General features: G+C 45.9%; 1 protein-coding gene across 9 annotated transcripts; it reads right to left on the reverse strand.

Moving 5' to 3' along the window:
* Positions 1–6,128: 6,128 nt before the first annotated feature.
* SF1 (splicing factor 1) lies at positions 6,129–21,959 on the reverse strand. Of its 9 annotated transcripts, none has more exons than XM_088659378.1 (13): positions 21,414–21,959; positions 19,270–19,398; positions 14,386–14,461; positions 11,704–11,856; positions 10,992–11,081; positions 10,306–10,489; positions 10,024–10,139; positions 9,831–9,938; positions 9,208–9,388; positions 8,482–8,758; positions 8,207–8,258; positions 7,940–8,098; positions 6,129–7,430 (listed from the first exon to the last, which is right to left on the reverse strand). In XM_088659378.1, exons 1-13 carry the CDS (start codon positions 21,880–21,882, stop codon positions 7,178–7,180), a joined length of 2,247 nt encoding a protein of 748 aa, XP_088515504.1. In that variant the 5' UTR covers positions 21,883–21,959; the 3' UTR covers positions 6,129–7,177. The 9 variants fall into 9 exon arrangements, with proteins under 9 accessions (XP_088515504.1, XP_088515506.1, XP_034954160.2 ...); XM_088659380.1 differs by having other exon boundaries at positions 7,936–8,098; XM_035098269.3 differs by having other exon boundaries at positions 8,207–8,263.
* Between the last annotated feature and the right edge of the window lie 3,047 nt (positions 21,960–25,006).

Below are 25,006 nucleotides of genomic sequence, written 5' to 3' on the forward strand. Positions count from 1 at the left end.
GAATCACTAGAAGGCTGCTGCTTCTTAATCTGAAGGGAACCTATCAAAAGCAGACAAAAGGTCCAACAGGGAAGCAGAAGAAGCTGAAATTGCGTCAAGGGAGCATCCTGAAGTGTGGCAAAAGAGATAAACTGTGGCGAGAGAGGTACATTTTTTCACACATAGTAGTCCTGTAAAGAAACGTTCACCTTCTGGTTCAAGGTTTTCAACAAAATACAATCGTACCTTGGAAGTCGATTGGAACCTGTTCCAAACGTCTGTCCAACTTCCAAAACGTTCGAAAACCAAAGCATGGCTTCTGATTGGCTCCAGGAAGCTCCTGCAGCCAATCGGAAGCCATGGAAGCCGTGTTGGACGTTCGGCTTCCAAAAATCATTCGAAAACCAGAACATTCACTTCCGGTGTTCGATTGGCCAGGAGCCGATTTGTTCGGGAGCCAAGGCGTTTGAGATCCAAGGTATGACTGTAGGTCAAATAAATAATAAAAATAAAATACAGGCGAACCCTCAATTAGCACTACTATCAATATTTGATTATTCCTCTCGAACTATCCTCTTTAAAGATTTAATAGTTTTTTGCAGAGTGGCAGTTAGGTTGGTAACTGGAAGACATTGGAAGCAACCCCATTCAAACCTACTGTTTGGTACAAGGAATGTTGGCAAATTGCTTGAAAGGAATATTTAACCTTCAAGGTGAAAGCACAAAGAAAGGAGACAGAAGCAGGTAAGTTTTACATATGCATGGTACAAGTTTATTGAATATGTAGTTGCATCTAATCGCATTCTTCATCCTCCTGCTACCCATAGAACTTTATGAACAACAAACTTTGGCTATTTAGCCAGTGTTTCTCAACCACTGTTCCGCGGCACACTAGTGTGCCGCGAGATGTTGCCTGGTGTGCCGTGGGAAAAAATGAAAAATTACTTTATATATAGTCAATATAGGCACAGAGTTAATTTTTAAAACATTTTCTAATGGTGGTGTGCCTCGTGATTTTTTTCATGAAACAAGTGTGCCTTTGCCCAAAAAAGGTTGAAAAACACTGATTTAGACAACACAGAACAACTTGAACATTGATCACGAACTATGAAGACAGTTTACTTCTTTACAACAACTTCTTATCTCCTGTGTTATGATGTTCACTCTTTCCCCCTTGCTTAGTTTACATTGTTATTGCAGTTTTTGTGTTATTGTATTGCTTTTATGAACTAGGTAAAGGTAAAGGTACCCCTGACCATTAGGTCCAGTCGTGACCGACTCTGGGGTTGCGCGCTCATCTCGTATTATTGGCCAAGGGAGCCGGCGTATAGCTTCCAGGTCATGTGGCCAGCATGACAAAGCCGCTTCTGGCAAAGCAGAGCAGCACATGGGAACGCCGTTTACCTTCCCGCTGCAGCGGTTCCTATTTATCTACTTGCATTTTGACGTGCTTTCAAACTGCTAGGTTGGCAGGAGCTGGGACCAAGCAACGGGAGCTCACCCCGTCACAGGGATTCGAACCGCCGACCTTCTGATCAGCAAGCCCTAGGCTCAGTGGTTTAACCCACAGCGCCACTACTTGCAATATATAAAATCTAAATACTTTTTTTAAAGGCTGCTTTTTACAAGGTGTCTTTTTCCCCAAGCCATGAGGAGTCATATTTAGATCTTCTGCAGCTATCAGATCTCAAGCACAAGACTGTGTCCAGTTTCATATGCTGCACTTTTAACAAGGATAATCGGCAAACCACATCAGATCCAGAGGCGGCTAGTGAAGATGGTGAGAAGGGCATGGAAACAAGTTATGTGAGGAAAGGGTGTTGACAGCTAGTGACCTAGTTGGGGGTGGGCTCTCTCCCTGTCTGGGGGTCGAAAAGCAGAGGCTGTGCCACCATCCGTTCTAGCTCTGGGTTCTCTGCACTGAGCAGAGGTTGAATTAGATGGGCTTCAGGAATCCGTGTCCGACTCTTAGGGCTTTCTGCGTCTGTGCTACGGCATCACACCTGCCAATGTCACACCTGTTCACACCTGGAAACATTTTTGGGCACTTATAAATGCCTCACTATCCCAGGAGAAAGCGGAGCTGATGCAAGGGACAATTAACAGCACACAACACCTGGGCCAGGGAAATGGCCGTGATGGGCTCGTAAGGACAACAGGCAGCCTCCTCTCGTGAAAGGGGAGTGGCCAGCTCCTCTCATCCCTTGCAAAGCCAATGCCTCTTGCTCACCTCTCCACCCCAGACATTGTCCTGCTTGGCACAGGTACACTTTGCTCACCTCCTGCTGTGCAAGGCATCCCATATTTAGCTGGGGCTCAGCTTGAAGAAGTAACAGGATTATTACACCTGGCGCCTGCAGCCAGAGAAGGTGGGGGCTGTAGCCTTCTCTTGACTTTTCTTTATTGGATCTAGCTGATGAGATGAGGTCTCCGAGACCGACCAGCTGATCAGACAAGCCAGCCAGCCAGCTCCTGCTTCTCCTTGCAATATGGGGGGGGGGGGTATCTGCATTGATGCAGGAGGAACACACGGATGGCTGGCATGCACGGCACTTGGGTTGTCTTCACAGCAGGGGCGATGACATCATCTGCGGCACTTGCCAGTGCCATGAACTTGGAAGATTTGGAGGACAAGGCCTGGTCTGTCGGTAACCAGGCCAGGAACAGCCACCTTCATGGCTGATTAGGGATGTGAGCCCAGGTCTAGGCTACTGTTGAGCTTCCTAAATTGCAGGAGGAAAGACACTTTCCCCAGCCCCAGAGCCCAAAGACACAGGAGCACACCAAGACCACTGTCTGGATCAACCGCAAACCTCAGATTTTTGCCCATGTTCTCCATGGTGCCGATATAAAATCCCCCCATTGCTCATTTCTAATAATGTCAAAAGCACATTGCCCCGAGTAATACTTCAGATCAGGAAAGCAGTGTGTGTGTGTGGTTGCATTTTGAAGCGTTCCCCCAGTGAGACGAGGTGTCCAGGCCTATTTTTTTGCAAATAAAACTTCAGGTCCTTATTCAGGCTGCTCCCTCTGCTTGTTGAATGCTTCAGTCCCATCTAACTGTGCATAAGATCACAGCAGTAGTCATGACTAAGGTTTGCATCCAAAAGATTGGTGAGCCCTGCACCCTAGTAGTTTGGGTCCCACTGAAATGAAGTATTGAAAGGTTGGCCTTCCCTAAGTTGTCCCATTGATTTAAACAGGAACTAAGCACAACTAACTTAAGTCTGGATCCAACCCACTGAGCCTTCACTGCCAGAGGTAGCTAGGGAAAAAATTACAGGGGGCAGGAAGCCCAGTGTCTCTAGTCCTCCCTCCTCCCAGATTATGCAAAACAAGCATTCTGCTGCAAATCTGCATAATTTATACAAAACTCAGCATTTTGGGGCAGTTGCTCTAAAAGCAGACAACAGCTAGCTCCAACTTTAACCACTTGGAAGTTGGGGATGAGGAGAGCAGCTGTCTACCAAGAATCTCAGCTTTAAGTAATGTGTGTTACCCTTAAGCTTTACAATCGTCGGCAGGATGAATCATTTGCCTCTGGCCGGCATGTTGTTTAAAATGAAGATTTCAATACCTCTGGAAACTGTGCACATGTAGATTTGCCAACTGAGGAAAACCTTGATGAGCGCCTGGTAAAGTGGGCATGAAAATTGTGCCACTACCAGTCATTACAGCAGCACCTGCCTCTTTTTGATGCCAGAGACTAGTGTTGCTTCTTTTCTCTGGGAACAGTATTCTTTACGCTTACATAAATAAATGTGGCAATATCTTAGAAAGTCTGAGGAGGACCAAAAATAAGGGGTGGCAGGAAGACCAGCAGAAGTAAAGAAAAATAGGACTCAAGCACTCAACAACCTTGTTACCCCCATACTGTTAGAGTAAGTTATGCAAAATTTGCTTACATAGCAAAACCTATTACACTGACAGTACTACACTGAGATGGCCTGCAAAGTTAATGGGCACAAATTGGGGTGGGGTGGGGGTGGGGAAAAGAGTACTGAAAAGCAACTGGTTTTCAAACTTCTGCTGGTTAAGCATTACAGTACTTGGTTCGAGAGTTCAGTATTTATCTGCACAAGGCAGAGTTCAGTTGAGTCAGTCCCCAATAGATAATGTTGACTCGGGTGGTGTGAACCTCACAACCACCCACCTCAAAAGGTGACAGGCCATTAGGTGAACTGCTTCTTTCAAGTTCTAGGAGCTTTCAGATGGGAACTTGAATCTTATTTCAGATGCATGAAGCAGTTAAAGAGCAAAGCAAGGAGTGAGCTACATGCCATGAGGCTTCGCCCAAAGGTCAGGCATAAAGCTAAAGAGAGCATTGGGTGACTTGGCTGGAGATGAAACTTGATCGGTTTAGAAGCCTACACAAGCCCTTAAGGATTGCAGACCCTCACAAGCCATGCCTGCCCACCCCGCCTGACTTGGAGGGCAGATTCTTCTGCGCAGGTGTGCAAAATCACACTTAAGCCCATTTTCTGTAACCCTAGTGACAGCTTTAAGGCAGGTCCCCACCAAGAAAGCAAATGGGCCACAAAATCTGCATCACAATGTGTTACAATTGTCTCTATGGTTTGACCCTGGAATTTGATTTTTTTTTTTTTGTCTTCTAGGAACAAATAGAAACTGCATTCAAGGCCTCCCTTACAGAGAGGTTGATCTCACACAATTATGTAACCACATGGCTGCTGCATCCAGGATTTGGCAGAACACTAGACAACCTGGGTAGCTTGGAGCAAACTGTCTCCCTAGAAAGTCTAGCCACACCTGTGCATATTCCCATTTAAGAGCAAAGTGTGGATTCCAGGACACACTTACAGGTGTTTTATCTCCTGTGCATTTTGAACCTGCTTGGGAGGTAAGCTACCTCCCAACCCCTGTGCTTGGGGTGGAAGATACCCCCCACCAATAGGACAGCAACTGTTCCCAAGCTCAGCTCCCTGGGTTCGTTTCTTCCCCACATCCCAACAAGGTTTCTTTCCAGGATTATATTAGAGTACACAAAGGGCAGAGAGGAAGTGGTTTATGATACTCCCATTTGCAACTCAGAATTGACAAGAGAGCAGCCACCTGGTGAGGTATTCTGGACATTTTGATGAAATAGGAGTGTCTTGCAGTTGGTTTGCCACCACCTTAAGCCACCTAAATTAATGCTAAATATGCCAGTGCTTTTCTCCTAATTGATATTCTGACTCTCATATGCTGACTGGAAACGGGGTGAGGAGACCTTTATATTCATGGGGGAACAGTAGCGGCAAGTGTACAGCCAAACAGCGTTGCCAGTTCTTAACCAAGATGTCTCTTTCCAAGTAAAGTCTGGGGGTCAGGGACAGTGGGAGAGAAAGGAGGAACACAGCACCCCAACAGTGAACAAAAATGGTGGGCATGTGTCACCATTTTTAGCATCCCTCGCAACTGGCTTTAACTGCCATCTCTGTGCAGCGTAAATGCTGTTAAATGGGTGATTAATACGGGGACACCAGCATACTCCTTAAGCCTCAGAACAGAATGTTCTTGCATGGAGTGCTTTTGTATTCAGGCGGTGCACAAAGACACCAACAGCAAATTGAATGGGTGGAAAGGCTGAAGGAATCTGTTGTGGAGAGGACAGACTTCACACTCGCTGGAGCCACCAAAGCAGCACCAGCAGCAGAGGGGACTGTTCAAAAGGACCCCCACTGCCTTAGATGCTACACACACGCCAGCCACTTGCAGGCATTAACGAGCTAGCCAGAAGGCCTCAAGCCTGTCCAAATTTTTAACTCTATTTTGGAGGAAGTTAAATCCGTAAAAGGAGAGGGAAACCTATGCCAACACATTCAGGCAGGTCAAGGAGATTTGAAATTTCAAAGATGAAATTGACATCCACATGCTTCTACTAGTGGACAAGAACAGCAACTGGCAAGAGTGGGAGTTGACAGAGGATGAGGGCCATTTGGTAGAACTTTTCCAAGCAGAAGTGACCAACTGATAACCCCCAGTAGCATACAGGGGAAGAGCCCTCTGGCTCAGTAGAGTATTCTCAGGACACATCTAGCTGACGTTGTGGAACTTGGCCCCCACCTACTGGCAGCAGCAGACACCCAAAACAGAATACTCTGTTCCCCCCCACCACCCTTTAAAGGAAAGGGATGCACAACAAGAACTATTTTAAAAGCTGCATTTAATTGGAACCTCCCTTTCACTGCTCTTTTATTCTTACACAAAAAGCAATTAAGAAAATGGTTACAGGAGATCGAATGAAGCGTTTGTACACACATCATTGTCAACAAAAATCATTCAATCTAGGGGCGGGTCCACCCCAAACCACAAAACACTCAAGGCATGTAAAAAGAAAAGAAAGGAGTTTCTAGGCAGATGGACAATATCAAAATGGACTTCAAAAGAGATGAAGATGCTCTCTCAATTGTGACTTCATCTTAACTACTCAACGGGAGTAGAGGAGAGGACCTAAAGCCCCCACTCCCAGTTTCAAAGGAAGGCGCACCATGTGAAGTCTGCCTTTCCTTTGCTGGGGAGAAAACTGGCACTCCCCATGTCAACTGCAGTGCATGCAACGTCCAGCTTCAGAGAAAGAAATCTACGGAAATAATCCATTTGCTTCTTTAACTCTATTGACAAGACTTTTCCGTGATGGGAGATACATGTGGCCATGGAAAACTTGTGTCTCTTAGATGAGGTTAAAAATCTAATTCTGGTAAGAAGAACTTAAAATGAACAAAAACCACTGTCCCACCCGAGGGCAAGGCAGGTAGAGCTGCATCTAAACACAGAAGGGGCCTTGCCACCGCTGCTACCACCATGGCTAGACCTGGCAGTTTCACATGGACTTTCCCAAACTTTAGGATGGTGGTGCACACCTCACTTTGTGGGGTGGGGGGAAGAGACTCAGCACTAGTGTCCTGATGGGCAAGTTCTGCTACTGAAGTACACCAGTCAGTCATCAAAAAAGGATTCTGACAAGAGTCACACACCTCTCTAAGTACAGAGTAAGGAGGGGGAAGAGGAACACACACTCCTCATCTGCTCCTGGCTGGGTTTCAGAAGTCTCCCCTCCAGCTCCTGGCTCCAGATTGGCAAGAAAAAACTGTATAGAAAAACCATTCTTCAGTTCTGTGGTGGGGGTGGTGGGGGAGCAGGGGGCATGCCAAACGGTGGCAAGGCTGGCACTCCAACCCCCATCATGGTGACAAAATTAGTAGGGTCCATGGGAGGCGGAGGAGGGGGAGGGGCGTACATCATGCCCGCGGAGCCAGGCGGCGGGGGCGGGGGAGGAGGCGGGGCCCCGGGCGGCAGCGGAGGCTGGACCCCTGGAGGCAAAGGCACCATGGGGCTGCCTTGCATCTGTGGGGCCCCCGTAGAAGTTGCCACCGCCGCCGCTCCCTGCTGCTGCTGCCATGGAGGGATGGCCCCGGTGCCAGCGCTCGTGGTGGTGGTGGTCGTCGTATCTAGGATTTAAAACACCAAGTGGTCACCCCAAGAGCTCAGATCCAAGCTGCTACCCCGCCCCGCATCAAGCAGGAAAATGGCTGATCCGACTTTCTCAAAAGAGGAAAAAGACCCAGCCCATCAATAATCAACCCATAGCTAGGATACTGCTCCAATCCCCACTGACCCAAGGTGCTTCCCTCCCGATTTAAGATATGTCAGCTTTTCTGCCAACTTTCCCCCCAAAAAATGGCCAAGGAAAGGAGAAGTCAGGCCCTGGAGGCAGAGGGGTGGCCAATTGAGGAACCTCCTGAGGAGCCAAGCTCAGATAAACACGTAGCTGCAAATCAAGGGGGGGAAGAGGCTTCTTGCAGGTGCTGAAGGCCAGGCTAGAGGTCAACAACTTCCCCCAAGTGCAAGCAAGGCACAGGAAGAGAGGGAAGAACTGGCCGGTGGCCTCCAACCCACATTTAGCTTGCCCAGAGAAAGGTGACAGAGGTGCAAAATTAAAATAAGTGCTCTTACTCACTTTGCTGCCATGGCAAGGGAGTACTGCTGCTGGGAGGCGGGGGTGGAGGCTGCTGCTGCTGCTGCCATGGGGGAAGAGGACCAGAGGGAGGCGGGGGAGGCTGACCACTGGGTGGAGGGGGCGGAGGGGGCATCATACCCATCGGAGGCGGCATCATACCTGCAAGGTCAGAGCCAGAAAAACAGTTAAGTAGAACCAGGTAGCACCCACACACAGGCTTTATGTGCCCCCACCTCAATTTGAAAAAGAAACAAACAGGTTGCTCACCTTTTCCTTGGAGGCGATAGACCCCAGAGCCCACTGGCGCATTGCCCAGGTACTGATCTTAAGGGAATGAGAGACCATAGCTTTAGCAACAGTTGGAATGGATGAGCTCCACCAGCCCAGGTCCTCCACCAGCAAAAATAAAACGAGACTGGGCTATGGAAGGGAGAGGCTCATCAGCCCATGAGGCTGTACTGAGGTTGACCCTACCCATTCCCAAGATCACTAAGGCTCACCCCCCTCTTCAGTAGGCTCCCCGTGTTCTGGATTGTACTCACCCATGTGATGGGGCCCGGGGGGACCATGAGGATGTGGTCCCTGGTTCATTGGTGGGTTGTGAGGCTGCATCCAAGGTGGAGGACCATTGGGGTTGTGCTGCATTGGGTGACCCCCGTGTCCTCCCATATTTGACATGTGGTGGGGGAAATTGTGAGGGCCACCAGGCCCTCCAGGCCCCCCTCCACCTCCTCCACCACCTCCACCTCCGCCTCCACCATGCATGCCATGGAAGGGCCTGTTTTCAGAGGGGCCAGAGTTCATCCATGGCGGGCGGTTCTAGGAGAGAGATAGAAATGAGCAGTTATTCCAAGGACGTAAGAACAAACGAGGAAGATCACAGGCCATGTACACTCTGCACTAGAAGTGAATTCCCCATCAGTCAGTGCAAAGTATCAAAATCCTAACCCCTGTCCAAGGGAAATATCTGCTCACCCCCTCACCACAGGATTATGAGATTTCAGCAAGCAGTGCTCAAGTGTTTTCAAACTTACCTTTGCAGCCATGCCAAAATTAAGACACCCTCATCCGTTCAAGGATGTTACACTTTTTACTTCCACATAACACAGTCTTCCTGGACCACAACAAACTCTTCTGGTGTCCTGCCAGGCACACTGGCTCAGTTCAATCCTATTACTCCTTTTCGAAAGACTTGCATCTACTCCCATGATTTCCAATCTGCCCTCACCAAGTCCTTCCACCTAGAGAAGAAGCCCATGACTACTCACAGGAGGTGGCTGGTTGTTTCCTGGCCCCGAAGGTCTTGGACCACTTGGCAGCGGTGGATTGGAAGGTCCTGAAGATGATCCCACCGATGATGGGACAGGAGCTTCTCCCAACTCAGCCATCAGAGACAGGTATTCCTTGTCCATGCGTGCTTTATCCTGGGCTGACTGGGGGTCTCCAGGTCTGGAAGGAGAAAGCTAGTTACTGGAGGCTCTGTGCCAGACAGAGGCCAAGATCCCAACTGCAATATCGAAAACACCCAAGTCCTGAGTTGGACAGTAATCCTCCCTTACTGGCCAATTATGGGTATTTTCACTTCTACCAGAAGCTATTTAAGGCACCCACAGAATCAAAGAATTGTAGAGTTGGAAGAGACTACAAGGGTCATCTAATTCAACCCCCTGCACTGCAGTAATCTTTTTGCTCAACGTGGGGATTGAACCCACAACCCTGAGATTAAGAGTCTCATGCTCTAGAGTGAGCTATTCCAGGGATAAAACACCTACATTAAATCTTCACACTTCAGAGGAATCAGATGCTCACACCTTGTCACAGGCATGGTGCCCTGCTCCTCACTCTGGAGCACAAGCAGCACAATTTTCAGGCCTTCCCAGCTGAGGCTTACCGGGCAAACTTGCAATCTGATGCAATGTGGCCAGCTCCTCCACACTTGGTACACACAGTGGTGTTGGTGATGCTGCGAGTCTCAGTGTTTTGCCATGGACGCAGAATTCTGAAGTGGGACAGTAATAAGAAAGACTGGTAACTGAACAGAGCTCCTTTCCAGTGGACAAAATTGGGCACTGAGCAATACGCACCTGTTGTCATCTTCACGCAGTGTGCCATTGAGGCGGGCCAGTTCCCGCAGCTGCATCTTGCGTAGATCATTCTGGTCCTCTGGAGTTTCAATGCCTTGCTTCAGAATGTTCCGGATCTAGAAGAGATGAGTGCATGTTGCTCTATCATTAAGACTGGATCACTGGTTGCTTACCATTGTCCTTCCAGGGGCCATGCAGGAAACTTCCAAAACCCACCAATGCATGAGACCGGGGGGGGGGGTTCACACAGTGTTTTGTTGCTTGGCCCTCTGTGTCCTTTACCTGTTCCACAGCCTTCTTCACATTCTCCATGGTGTTAGCTGTGACCAAAGCATGAAGTGGCTCATCCTCACCAGGCAGCATCTGGCCATCTTTCCGGCCCACCTTCCCTTCTTTCACAGACCCTTTGCCTCTGATCATAATCTTGGCATTGCACTCCTTCTCAATGTTCTTCAATGTGTTCCCTCTAGAATGGGGAGAACCCAAATCCAAGAGTTGAAATCAACAGCCAACACTCTGAGTGTCTTCAAAAGAGAAAAGGCACTCCCACCACTAACAGCTTCAGAAACAAAGAACTAGGAGGCTATCTTGCAATCTTGAAGGCAGGGGGAATAAATTTCAGTGATAAGGAAACAACATAGCTACAGGAACCCAATCCTATTGCTACTGTGCAGGGTCTAAAAAACAGGTTCTAAGGATCAGCCTTGCCTCACAATTAAAGTCTTAATCATTTAGGAAATATTGTGGGGCGAAACAGAAAATTTACAGTGTGCCTGCTGAATTTACTAAGGATCAATAGTGACACATTAAACTAAACATTTTATCTGATCACAGAGAAAAACTTCACTGAGCGAAAGCAATTCTCACATATCCAACATTCTACATCCCCACCCCTTGACATTAAGACCATTTCCCAAAACCTTCCCATGTCTCTTCTCAGCCTCCAAGGAAGAAACACATGCTCTTACCTGGGTCCAATCAGAAGCCCAACAAAGTTAATCTCAGGATATTCATCCTGTGGGATCATCACCTTATCACTCACTCGAGTTGCTGGAGGTCTGTGAAGGATTAGACAGCAAGTGTCAAGCGTGGTTGTTCCCAACAAAAAAAACCTGCCAAACTCAAATTGACAACCCTTAAAAACAATTCAAAACAAAGAGGCCCTGGGATAGCACCAGTTGAGAGGCCATAAGCAGTTTGTTTATTTTATTAAAAATTCTATTACTACTTGTTAACACCTCAAAGTGGTTATTGAGCAAATGATTCTACAATGGCTGCTAATTTTAACAAAATACAAACCAGACCACCTAAGATTCTCAGACATCCTGTTGAGAGTGCCCCCACCTTCTGGGATCTGGTGAGTGACAATGCAGAGCAGGGTCTCCTCAGCTGCACTGCCTCACCTTCTGAGCTCTCCTCTTTGTTAACTTGTCAGATATCCAGATGTGTTTAGGTGACTGCGGAAGACCTTTCAATTATTTATTTTAATGGTATTTGACTGATTTTAATGTTATTTGCTGAGTCTTCTTAAGAAATATCTTTTACTCAGTTTTAATTTATATGAAATGCTGCTAAGCAAGCTCAAAGTGACTGTGAGGCAAGCTAGATTCATTTCAAGTAATAAGCTAGGCAAGAGAGAAGCTACCCCAACCCCAAACTTGTCTTTCTCCCCCCGTTTACTTGTAATCAGCTGGTGGCTTGAAGTCTGGGTTGAGCGCCACCATCTCTGTTATCAGGTTGTGCCTCTCCTCTTCCAGTTTCTTGCGTGTACGGAATTCACGGGTGTTCAAACGCTTCCCCTCGCTATTGTAAATCGGTTCAGGGGAAGGAGACCTGCAGAGGAACAATCTCCAGTTATTTCTCATGCAACTGAACCCTCAAGGCTATTTATTAAGTACAGGCTTCCCCTCAACTCTAGCACAATTTAGAAAAATAAAATGAAATAAGAGACCACAGGAAAGGAAGGTGTAAACTCACTCATGCCCATTAATGCCTCATGGACAAGGCGGCTGTAGCAAACCACTGCCTGCTACCGGGAAGAAAAAACTGGGGTATTTTATTGGGTAAGGAGGGGTGCAGAAAAGGGAGTGGGGTCACACACAGCCATGACAACAGCTCTGCCATGAGTGTGCCTGTTGTTAAAAAGGGGGAGGGGAGCAGGGAAGATGGAGAAAGTTGATTCACACAAAGAACAAACTTTCCAACTTCATTATTCCATGGAGGAAAACAATTAGAAAGAACCCTGGTGCAGGAGGTAAATCAATAAAGAATTATTCATGTTAACCCTGGACTTTTTAACATCAGAAAAGTAACAAGACAGGTTACACTTCTATCAAACCCTTTCTGGCAATACAAATTATGTCTATTTCACTGGCACCACGTGGACGGGTCAAGGCTTCTGTCCTGGCTTTACCACCATTTTGCTGGCTGCATCAAGGCCGACTGAACCTGTTTACTGTGTTTAAGAGTTAAGAGAACTGGGGTGGGTACAAGTTCAACAAGCCCACCCTTCTCATGCCACAGTCTGGGCCTGTAAACCGCTAGAGACAGACCTGCTTTCTCCATGTAGTTTAGATGCCCAGAAAGCAGAGGTTCTAACAAATAAAAATGTTATAACTAAACTTAAAAAGAATCAGTTTGATTTATCACAGCTGCACTTGCGGTAAAAAAGCCACACTCTTAGAATTCTGCTTAAGTTTATGGATCTTTTTCCAAACATATTGAAATAAAAATTTAGAGTTAGCTGCAAGAAGGGAAGAGATATTGGTCATGTTATAAAAAAAAAATACATCCTTGAAATAATCAGAAACCTAAACCTTGGGATTTTAGTTAGACAAACTTTCTTTCTAGTTGGTTAAAGGATTGATTAGAGCCAGTTGATCCCAATGTCTTCTCAGCCTGAAGTGAATCATCAACACAAGAATATGAAATAAAAAGGTCAGATTTGGTAAGGAGTGATCACATCTAAATTACACCTCCATTTCTAGGACCTGAGAAGGCTTAACAGTCCCAAAGCAATGTGAACAATTTTATCTCCCCCAGTCAGCATTCACTAGCAAGTTTAAAATTAACCCATTCACTAGCTGAGTAGATCCTTTTAAACACAAAGATATGGGTAATTAATAAATTGATGGTTCCAGGATTAAACCTTCAGGAAAAGTTTAACGCTGAACGTATCTAACAGCTTCATGCCTTTAGTAAGAGCTCTCTTTCTGCAAGCAAGGTAATTCACTTTTACTATATGTTAACGGCATCATGTATTTTAGCCAGTATGGTCTCAGTTCAAGAACATCTTATGACAAAGCAGCAACTGCAGCCCTCACTCCCACCCCACATTCTGTTACATTAAGACCCAACACCTCATGTTACTCTCCTAAAGCACAAAAATAAGGCATATAAGTCTGCTCCCACCAAGAAAGAGTTCACCTGTCAAGTTTAACCAAAAGCCCATTATGGGAGTCCAAAAGGCATTCCTCACCTGTACTTTTAAAACTAAAATAGGCAATATCAGGCCCCAAGAACTAGAGCTGAAAGCTCTTTTCTTTTGCAAGGCATCCAAAACTACTGGCAGTCTCACCATGTTTATTTACTGTCCCAAATAACTGTTTCAGATGGGCCAAATTTAAGGGGAAAGTGTATTCCACTTCTTCAAGAGCAAGAATTAGTTTACAAGTTGTGCAACATGCTATAACACAACAATTTCCTGATTATACCTTAAAGAAATAGATGTTTACAAGCCAATTAAAAAAACGAATCAAACACAGAAGTTATTTTGTTGGAAGACACTGAAGCCCAACAAAACCACAGGTGTCCAATTCGGCATACTGCAGGTGCAGTACTGCTTGGGCCCCCAATCCCAAGATATTGGCCAATGCTGTGTAGTAGCTGCTACCAAAGAAATTGGTTAGTACCCATCTGGTTTAAAAACCATGCTCAGCCACCACTTGAAAAGTACTGTAAAATCAGCTGTCAGAAAAAGTTTCCAGGCTGCTCAGACTCAGTGACTGTGCTGAGGATTCCTCAGTGTGAACCTGCGAGAAAAACCTCTTGACACTTGCCCAAGACCAGCACTGAACAGGTTAAAATGAGTTGGCCACCATATATGTATTTTTTTTCCTTAGGTCGGGTTAAATAATTGCAAACTACAGACTTTGAAATCCTCAAGCAAGGATGGAACCTTTATCCCTTTCTGGTTTTACCTTCCCTAGCAAGTAAGATCTCAGCTACCATCTCTGACAAATTAGACCACTGAAGACATTTCATTAGGAAGAAATTGCATTGAACTGACATTATTATGCCACCAAAAAATTATTGAAAAAGGTAAAAAATGTTACTGTCAGTTGGTTAAAACTGTTTCCCAACCTGTCCTCAGGGTTAGGGGGGATGCCCAGGTCTCCTGTGCGCAGTTTACGAGTCAGGTCTTCTATCTGCAGTTGCACTGGAAGAAACCAGGTTAGGAAAGAAAAAAGGATGGAAAAAAAGACAATGTTACCAAAAAACATCTCAAATCTCAACATCAAAGCATGAAGAACTGGAGAATTTGCAAGGGATGACTGATACTTCATCAATATAAAGATCAGGAGACCCTACAATGTTATTTCAGTCAAATATGTTCATCAGGATTCCAGAATAGTCCCTCATTATTTCTAGCAAGTATTCAAAAAGCATTATACACCAGGAAGCAAAGCATTCATCTGAGAGTTAGCAAAAAAAGAGAGTATCTAATCTTTGTGAATCTTATTTCCAGCCTACCGAAAGATAACCATCCCAACTTTCTATAATTGGTATTGGACAAAGACTTCTATTAGGGAGCATGGGCATCACCAATGCTTACTTCTTTTAAAACATCAGAACCATCTTGCTTTGTTATGAATGCATTGGTCAATCTAAGCTGGAACTTTGAAACTGCACAGATCATACTGATTAAGAAGTTGTCTCTTTCTTGAGATTCTGTTTATTGGCCATGCTTCTGCCATGTATTATGTAACCCTTTGCTAACTAGCAAACACTAAACACTGAACTGCATAATTAAAGGAAAGCATGCTTTAATTTTCTGGTTACCCAATACTGCACAAAGACAACTGAACACCCAGTACTAACAGATGTCAAACATGTACCAGTCGATTTTTAGACCCAGAATAAAAAAATATTTACTCTGGTTCATCCAACATAGCACAAGGATTAGTATTTGCTCAACTAGAGAAAAGTATCAAAGGCAGAGCAGCAACTGGTTTGGGATTCAGAACCTAAGCCCCTTGTTGAAGCAGCTTTGTTCAAGTCTCCCAGACACCTGTCAAGCTACAATGGAGGAAATGGTTTGTAGAGTGCGAGCCAAATCACTACTAAGCAAAGGTACACCCACACCCATGATATTAATAAGAGACTCCTTATACATGTAACAGAACATAGAAGGTGCAGATAATTCAGGCTTGACAAAACCTATCTCCAGCAGAGCAGGCCTGGTGAGAGAGACCACTCAACACCACACAACCCAGCTCCTCATGAATTGCTGAGATCTTAGAGGAGACCTCTATTTCATGCTGAGCTTTGGAGGTGGAAAAGGGTTAGAAACCCCCCTTCTGTATACAGGAGAGGGAGGGCTGCTCTCCATGTTGCAATGAGCTTTGAGGAAAAACAAAAGCAGCCACTTCTGCTTGCTCCAAAGCCTAACATTATGAGACACCACCAATCCCTCTTTTCATAGGCCTATGGCACACAAAGGGGGGTGGGGAGAATCCAGTAACAGGCACAAATAATGCTGGCTATGGAGCCATATCAAATTGGGAGATTCCCCTGAAATAACTGAGAGTAACTTTGGGAGACGCTATAAAAAGCCAAAACACAGGGCAATGAATTGAAGCTGGATTTGAGTCAATAAGTCGAAGGTAAATCCTCAAGAAGAAGCAGACCCATACTTTGGGGTCAGGTAAACTGCTGGATTGTCACTGGAGGTTCAGGTGGCCTTGGTGGCTAGGAATGCCTATTTCCAGCTTTGGCTGGTGCACCAGCTATAACCCCTTTTAGGCTGAGATGAATTGACCACTGCATTCCATGTTCTAATAACTTCCAGACTTAATTATTGCAATGCACTCTACTATGTCTGCCCTTAAAGATGACTAAGAAACTTCAACTGGTCCAAAATGCATTGACCAGATTGCTGGCTAGAGTTCCATTTATAATGCACATAATCCCTGCCTTTAAAGAGCTGCATTGGTTGCCCAATTCAAGGTGCTCATATTAGCATTTTAAAGCCTTAAAGAGTTTAGGCCCCCAAATTCTGAAGACCACCTCCTTCCCTAAAGCTGCTTTCAGGTGTTGTTTTCAGCAAATGGGGGCCCTCTTGGTAGTTCCACCACCCTCAGATGTTCAGACATGATGGCCCTGAACTGTATATCTTTTATCGTCCCCTGAACATGCACCTCTTTACCCTGGCCTTTGACACCCAAGATAAAATAATAGAATGAGCCCTAAACACATTTAATTGTAAACTGTCTTAACAACTGATTTTAATATTGTATTTTTATATTATTGTAACATCCCTTAAAACTAAATCCAAAAATGCCAGAAAATGCAACTAGCTGTCAGTTTCTCCAGCCACAATCTTACAAATGAGATCTTAGGTGGTTGAGCTTTGTACATACATCAAAATACAATGCATTCAATATGTGACCAACAGAAAAATTGGTACTAAAAGATTTCCTTCATTATCCTAGGCATTGACAAACCTTATTTAATCAATACCAGTAATTGAAAACATCTAGATTCTTCAGTTGATGTTAAACATGAAAACAAATATGGGGCTGAAACACCATTGGACATTAAATATTATGTTATGGAGACAAGAGAGAACTGAAGGAACAAGTATGTTATTTACTGGTGATAACACAATACATATTATGAACATCATTTGTGTGTCACCAAGGCTTCTCAGTGTGGATTATAACTGAGAAAGTCTGCAGTCCTTAGCAAATACATTTCCAAGAATGCAGAAAACAGCTTAAAGTTCATCAGCCAATCTTTCTCCTCCAGGCCAGGCAGTGTAGAATCTCTCTCAAACTTTTGTTCCCACTTGTTCATCTTAAGAGACTTGAAATACTGCAATACTATTTTTTTGACACTGGTATTTCATCTCTCACATTAATGGTAAAGGTAAAGGTAAAGGGACCCCTGACCATTAGGTCCAGTCGTGACCGACACTGGGGTTGCACGCTCATCTCGCATTATTGGCCGAGGGAGCCGGCGTATAGCTTCCAGGTCATGTGGCCAGCATGACAAAGCCGCTTCTGGCAAACCAGAGCAGCACATGGAAATGCCGTTTACCTTCCCGCTGTAGCGGTTCCTATTTATCTACTTGCATTTTGACGTGCTTTCGAACTGCTAGGTTGGCAGGAGCTGGGACCGTGCAACAGGAGCTCACCCCGTCACAGGGATTCGAACCGCAGACCTTCTGATCAGCAAGCCCTAGGGCTCAGTGGTTTAACCACAGCGCCACCTGGGTCCCTCCCACATTAATGGTACCAAGTAGTAAAATGTCTATTACATACTATATTCTCTTTCACATAGAAGGAACCTTCCTTATTACAGATGTGCATGTACCTTTGTCTGATAGTATTTAGGCTCAATAAAGGTCACACGTTCCTCTGCCTCTTTACCTAGTTCTGTTGTGGACTACAAGGCCCATCTTCACCATACCAATTAGTTAAGCAAGTGGAGCACTCGTATCTTCGCATAGACTGAGAATTCTGACCCAATTCTATCCATTTACAGACAGAGCTGTTTGTTAGCAGTCTAACAGAGCTGCTCAATTACATATCAGAATTTATTTTTAATGCATTTCTAAACCAAATGGTTCAACAGCAGGGCTGCTCTCTTTGATCATTTCAAGCCAGCCATTCTTTCGCCCGCATCGATTCTCTACCAGATCTGTAAAAACTATTAAATTAGTACCAAGTTACTGTTAATAAGAATATAAGGTAGGGATCAAGTAGTGTAGCTTGGTTAAGCAAAGCCTAAGTAGAGGTAAATTTTAAAAAAACAACTTTAGAAATGTTAAGAAAACTGACTCTTCAGGAATGCAGTGCAGAGCACAAGGTAACAACCAGCTTTTCCAACTTGCATTAAGTGGCACACCCTTTCAATACAAAAACTTTGACCGACTCAGGAGAGAATATTCTGCACTGTATAAACATTGACTTAACCTTGAAAATTGTGCAAGCCTTTAGAGCAGTAAGGCAGCTCTCAGCAGTATTATGGATAGCTATACATTATATATCAAAATTCTCAGTGATTTATGCATAAGAAAGGAGTTAAAGCTTATTGTGCAATCCTAATGAGATGAACAGTAATTAAATGGCCTTATGTTCAGGGAAAAACCTTGGTTTATAGAGAAGGCAAGGACTGTACCATGTAATGCAACACCAGAGCACACTAGAATTTCAGTCAGAGTACTGATCAACAGTCACAAATAAACAATCACACCACATTTCTCAATACAAATAATGCAAATAATGTTCTCTGTTCCACATACAATACAGTATCATTTGTCACTCCCCAGTTTTCACAGTTAACAGTTCCAACATCATGATTCCCACAGAACCGAACAGTGTCTCTTTCCCAGCAATTGTGTACATGAGTGCAGAGCCAGAAACTAACCTTGCGGAGCCCACCCTCAAGTATTTGAATACATCAAAAATCAGAAGTTATGGGGCTCTCTCTGCTTTTGAGTGGCATCAACAATCTTCACCACCTTGGAGTATCAATTTTAGTTTTAAATTATTAGCATAGCAACATAAGAGAAAGTCAGAAGGGAACCATGGTTAGGTTAGTTTACAATATTCCACTGCGGAAGAGGTTCCAACAATATAGCTTGAAAAGGGACTCTTAGTGTTCTCTGTTAGCAGGGAGTCTGTGAAGCTAATAAGAGACCCTCCTGATTAGATTTTAATGGCCAATTAAGTAAATGTCAGCAAGTTTCATTCCCCAGCACCTCAAAGGACTTTAGCTTTTCTACTGTGCCTGTGGAGGACACTCTTTCACCCAAACAGGACAAGGAGCTAGGATGGCGCACAATTCACTCTGAGCAGAGACATGAATATTCATCTATTTTAAGAAATGAAAACAAGGCCGGAATAACTTGAGCCCTTGAAAGCACGGTTTTTAAATGCCTCAGACGCACAACAACCAAAAATAGTGTCTGGATCAGTATTGACATGAACAAATGAAAACAGGAAAAGAACGAGTATTTACCTATATAAGCTCTCTCTTGTTCACGGGTAAGCCCAGGAGGAATAACTGTGGGCATTCCAGGGATGACAGTCTTCTGGTCCATGGCATCTTGGTTCCATCTACTCCTCTTCCTCTTTTTATTGGGAAAATCTGCAGACAGATAGGTTTCTTTAAAGGAACAGTTAATATATGTCAAAGTTTCATTTGGCTTTAAGATACCCGAAGTTAGTATTGCCCAAGTCCCCTACATGGCACATTATTATTATTATTATTATTATTATTATTATTATTATTATTAACAACCCACCCTTTACTATCAGGTCCCAACAATTTAAAATTCAATATTAAAAACAGTTTAATAGAACAAATTAGTCCTGTGGGTATAGGGCGGTATACAAATTTTATTAATAATAATAATTAGTAATTGTGGGAAGAGTGACAAGGTCCTGAAAGCATATCACAAGCACCCACAGCATAACAAACCCATTTCTATTCTTTCAATGATCAAGCTCCCACACAGATAAAATGGACAATGGGGTCTCTTGCAATCTGGGAACCAACTCTTTAGTTACTTTGGATTTCAAAGTCATTTCAGTTTAGGCATGCTGTGTCTCTTGAGCAAGCCTTTTCTTTTTATAACTTGCCTAATGCCTGTGGCTTTTAGGTGAGCATATAGTTAATTAATCTTACTAAAGACTCCAAAAGAAAGCAAGAATTACATGCCTTTTCAACATTAATACACAATTCAAAGTCAAACTGTGAAGTAATTCTCAGAGATGAAACTGTTGCGAAGGTAAGAAAAAAATATTGGTAAAATAGTTTAAAAAGGGATACAGAAACACCACACAAAGTAGCCTTGCCTGGAGATTATGGACACAAAGCTACTACAGTACAGTACTATTTAGTTCTAGATCAGCAAACATTTGGAACATTTGGGCCTACTTATTTCTCCACATACCCTGGTACGCATCTCAAGTAATTTACTTAATTGTTAAACAGTATTTGCACCAAATGAAGCACTACAAAATTACAGGAATGACAGTTCCTTCAGATGTGTAACATTTTCCACAGAATTACAATCTATTTACAAGACTTTTTGTCTTATTCCAAGATTTTGAAAATGATTTTTCCTGGAGAACAGTAAAATCGGTGTAAAATTAACTGCCCTTAAAAATGATATGAGTTAGAAAAACAGAAGCTTTATTACGCAATTCTTTAACAGTCCTACAACTAGGCTCCATTTTGTCCATCCTTACGCACAGGGAAACATAACACAAAGGAAATGAGATGAAAGGGAGCGCAAAATGACTATCTGGCTTCATCGGTGACACCTGGCAAATTCTCTGATGTGCAGCTAGCTCTTTATGAGTTAAACTTGATTTCTTTTTCTTATAAACTGAGTTACAGTATTACATTTGACCAGAAACCCTAACCCAGGCATCCCCAAACTTCGGCCCTCCAGATGTTTTGGACTACAATTCCCATCATCCCTGACCACTGGTCCTGTTAGCTAGGGATCATGGGAGTTGTAGGCCAAAACATCTGGAGGGCCGCAGTTTGGGGATGCCTGCCCTAACCTATGCCTGTAACTGGAACATGAAAATCCCTAAAATAAGGAGCACTGAAACTGCCATTAGAAGCTGCAGAGGAACCACGTGGCAATCCTACCCCGAAGGCCACGTCGCCTCTTTTACGCACAGCGTGGTGTGGCAGCTCAGGAGTCTTTTTGTAGAGACCTGCGATCAACCTCTGGGCCATAGCTGTCAAGTTCTCCCCTTTTTTAAGGGAAATTCCCTTCTGCTGAATAGGCTTCCTCGCGAGAAAAGGGAAAACTTGACAGCTATGCTCTGGGCCCCGCTCCTCCCCCGGAGCGATCTCGGGACAGTCACTTTCTCGCACCCCTCTAGCCAAACCTCGCAGGGTTGCTGTGATGGCAAAGGAGGCCTCTCGAGCCAGTCTCTCCCTCTGTGCGTTTGACCTGCTTCGCGGGGTTATAGCATGGAGATGGGGAGGAAGTGTCTTCCCCTCAATTCTCAACCTAGCCTACCACAAAGAGAAAGAGGGCCTCTTGGACAGCGAGGCATTCATACAAACAGCGATAAAATAATAGTAATAAAACGTTAGGCGGCGCTGGCGGCCGCGTGCCATCCCTCCCTCCGACTTGCCTTGGTTCCCGGCCCCGGCCTGTCCGCACTCATCCTGCTGCTGGAGGTGGTGGAGGTGCTGCGGGCCTTGCGGCGCGGGTTGCTGCTGCTCCAGGCCCAGCGGGGGCTGGGGCGGGGGCGAGGGGAAGCGGTACTGGCTATACTGGGCCTGTTGAGCCTGCTGCTGCTGGGCCTGCGGGGGCGGCGGCGGCGGTTGCTGCTGCTGGGGAGGCGGCTGAGGCTGCTGCGGTGGCGGCGGAGGAGGAGGAGGAGGCGGCGGCGGTGGCGGCGGGAGAGCGGCGAAGGGGAAGGCGGCGGCCGCCATGAGGCTGGGGATGGCAGGCTGGGCCTGCGCGGGGCCCGGCGGCGGAGGCGGAGGCGGGGGCCCCTGCATGACCAGGCCCGGCGGAGGCAGAGGGTAGCCGGCCTTGCCCGGCAGCGGGGGCGGGTGGAGCTTCCCCAGCGGCGTCGCGTTCGCTCCAGTCGCCATAGACGGAGAGACACACGCAATGGCGCCCGCCGCAATTTCGCGAACCTTCCACGCCAAAGTCTCCCCTCACAAAGGCGGGAGGCAGCGATTGGTCGCAGGACCCGTCCTTCGCGCTCCCGCGCACCGCCCCGTTGGGCAAGGTCCGTGTCGCTCAGCCCATGCCGTGAGGCGATTGGAAGAAGGGCGCGTTCGCCGGAAAGGGATTGGCGGGAAGGCAACGGAAAGGCAGGACTGAGGTCGATTGGGTCTGTCGGTTGTCGCTCAGCTATAAACCGCGCCGCCGTGGTTATGGATTGGCTGTGAAGCACGGTGGGCGGGAAACGTAGCTGAAAAGTGGGATACGGGGTTGACTCGAAACTGCGAGGAACTCTGATTGGTTGTGCTTCAGCCCCCCCCTTCGCCACTCGGGTTACTACGCTTTCTGCGTTTGCGGGAAGGACGTTAAGAAGGGATGACGTCAAGGAGCTCGTTATCTGTCATTGGATAACAGTTTAAGGTGCCCGGTGTGGGGTGAACCTTTGGTTCAGAGTGTTTATTAGCGAGGAGCTGAAGTGGCTCACTTGCCCAGCTCAGAGGCTCATGGGAAAGCAGGAGTTTGAGCCCGCGGGGTCCTCAAAGGATTCTGGGAGGCTGGCCCTTTAAGGCCCAAGATAGAGCAACTTATTTCAATTCAAGGGCCACACGTTATCTCATGGAAAAGCTCTCAGGGGCCACATTCGAGTAGTGGGCGGGGCTAGAGGGGAAAGTATGGGCATAGCTTAATTTAAAAAACCCACTGTATTTGTGTTTATTGCAGGAGTGGCGGACCTCCAGTCCAAGAGCCCCACAAGGCCCACTAGGCAGTTTTGGGGGCACCCAGCTGCCCTGCACCTCACGTCATTCATGCCTTCTATGATGTCATACATGCCCATGTGGGAAAGGACAGTGCTTCAAAGGAAGAATTGGGAGCTTTAAACTGTGTTCCCAGTTGCTCCCAGTGCTTGCAAGAAGGGAGCGCATCTGGCTCCAGGAGGGGAAACTGGTTCCCATTTGATGGGAATGGTTTTTTCTTCCCAGTACTGTTCACGTGGGGAGGTTTGCAAAGGACAGAGCTGGGAGGTTTGACAGGTGGGTGGAGGAAGACCCACCTGTCAATCATATGGCCATTTTATTTATAAACCTATTTATACACCGCTATTCATTTAAAAAAGAGCATTTTAAAACAATGGCACATGAAACCATACAATCATATTTAAAAAGTTAAAGTTAGAAATCCACTAACTTATGCAAAGGTTTATTCTTAATTGCCTGAATAAACCTGATGGAACAAAAAAGGCATTCAGAACTTGAAACAGATGTCTGCTGAATCTCTGTTGGCACAGAAATCCACAGTACTGGGCCGTTTCTTATTGTTGGCAGATGAGACTTACCAACTCGGAAATGAACTGATAGTATGCAAATAAAGTTCCCTCATCTGTGCCAATGGGTCAGTGATATGCAGGTGGCTGCAGCCAATCGTAAGGGATCTTGTAAATCTCTGGGATGTGATTTACATGCAAGCCGCCCAGAGTGGCTGGGGAAACCTGGGCAGGGTATAAATAATAAAATTGTTGTGTCCTGTGCCAGCCTTACTATTGATCACCTGAGCAGGGGCTGCCTCTTGATGGAGGACCTGCCATTTTTTGGCAACATACTCAGATGGTATGGGTGGTATCATGGCCACCCCTAGGCTGGCAGACCAGCATGTTCATTACCCCTGTGGGGGATTTTTGGCAGGTTTTTTAAAAATGCCATAATCAGTGTCCAGGGTTTGTTCAGGAAAGTGCTTCTCAGCCCTTTTACACTTGGGTCCTCCCCAAATTAGGTAGTGGAGAACTTCCATTCTGTGGGTTAGTCTCTTGATCCATCAGGGGGTCCAATTTGGCTAGTGAGGCCTTTCCCTCCCAAACCACCTGTCAATCATCAGACATCACTGATGGGACAGCCAAGGGGGTATGGTTCAGTCCTGCTGAGTGCTCCTTCACTGGCACATTTATTCCAGGAAACATGCTGGTGAAGCAGATCCTTCTCCCACCCCATGGGTTAACTATGATAAGTGGGAATGATGGGTCACTCTCCATGGCCACTGAAGAGTCACTTCTAGCCAAGACACAGCTGGGATTTGGAAGAAGGGCTTTTACAGTGGGGGGTGGGAATGCTACCCCGTGGCTGTAGAAATCAAGAACTGTACCCCAAACCTAATTCCAGGTAACGGTTCTGATCACTCCATTCCCTTGGGATCATGCTGCTGACTGAGTTATTCCATGCACCAATGAGGTAGACTGGGGTGTTTTGTTTTTATTGGAGGGGTGTGTGTGCTCTTGCTGCTGAGTCCTTGTGGTGTGTGTTGCCAGCAGAAGTATATATGTGTGTGTATGCGTCCTTGTGGTTGTCCCTGTGCCTTCCATGGGAGGGAAGACAGCAACAAGAGGAAATGACAAGAGGCAATGTCTGCACCAGGAAGATAAGATTTGGTGCCTAGCACTGCAATGACTTTTGACTTGCTCTTGATGTCGTGACTCTCTGGAACAAAAGTAGGGGGGAAAGGTGGGCCTGTGGTGGAGAGTGGAGGAGAGAGTGCCAGGAGGGGCTTGCCCAGCTGCTCATCTTTCCTACCCCCTCAGATGGAAAGAGGATGTCCCCCCTTAGAGAGAATACAGTCTGCCTCTTTGTTTGAAAGCAATGTGGATGTGTGTTTGTGTGGGTGCACGTATGTGCATGGATGGGTGGATGAAGCAGTCCGTGGCTGGGTGCTGATTCCAGCTTCACCCCCCCTGCTGTAGCATGTGCAAGGAATGGGAGCTGGAACCAGGGGGTGGGGGGACACTGAGGCACATTCCTCCTCCTCTGGGGGATACACGTGGGGATTTGCACTGGGAATCTCCAAGTGTTCTCTGCCGTGGCTCTGTTTTGTCACTTGTGTCCTTCAGTCTCCACCCCTGGACCTGTGGCAGCAGGTCAAGAAAGTTCACAGGTGAGGGAATCACCCCCAACATCAGAGTAAGTTAAAACTAGCATTCCCCTACCCCTAGTGCCAAGTCCCCAAGCTAATCAAGCTCTGCAAACACATAGCAAATGAAAAGGGGGGAACTGGGTCTTTTAAAAA

The sequence above is a fragment of the Zootoca vivipara genome, chromosome 16 (genome assembly GCF_965207765.1).
Source record: "Zootoca vivipara chromosome 16, rZooViv2.hap1.1, whole genome shotgun sequence".
Taxonomy (NCBI): Eukaryota; Metazoa; Chordata; class Lepidosauria; order Squamata; family Lacertidae; genus Zootoca; species Zootoca vivipara.

What these genes read in the sequence shown, in the direction of transcription:
- SF1 (XM_035098268.3), bottom strand. Translation starts at nt 21,882, where the DNA reads ATGGCGACTGGAGCGAACGCGACGCCGCTGGGGAAGCTCCACCCGCCC. An exon ending in GGCCGGGGCCGGGAACCAAG is followed by an intron (nt 19,417 to 21,413) that starts GCAAGTCGGAGG and finishes GTTCCTTTAAAG; the next exon opens with AAACCTATCTGTCTGCAGAT. An exon ending in CCCCCTAACCCTGAGGACAG is followed by an intron (nt 11,857 to 14,385) that starts GTTGGGAAACAG and finishes GTTCCTCTGCAG; the next exon opens with GTCTCCTTCCCCTGAACCGA.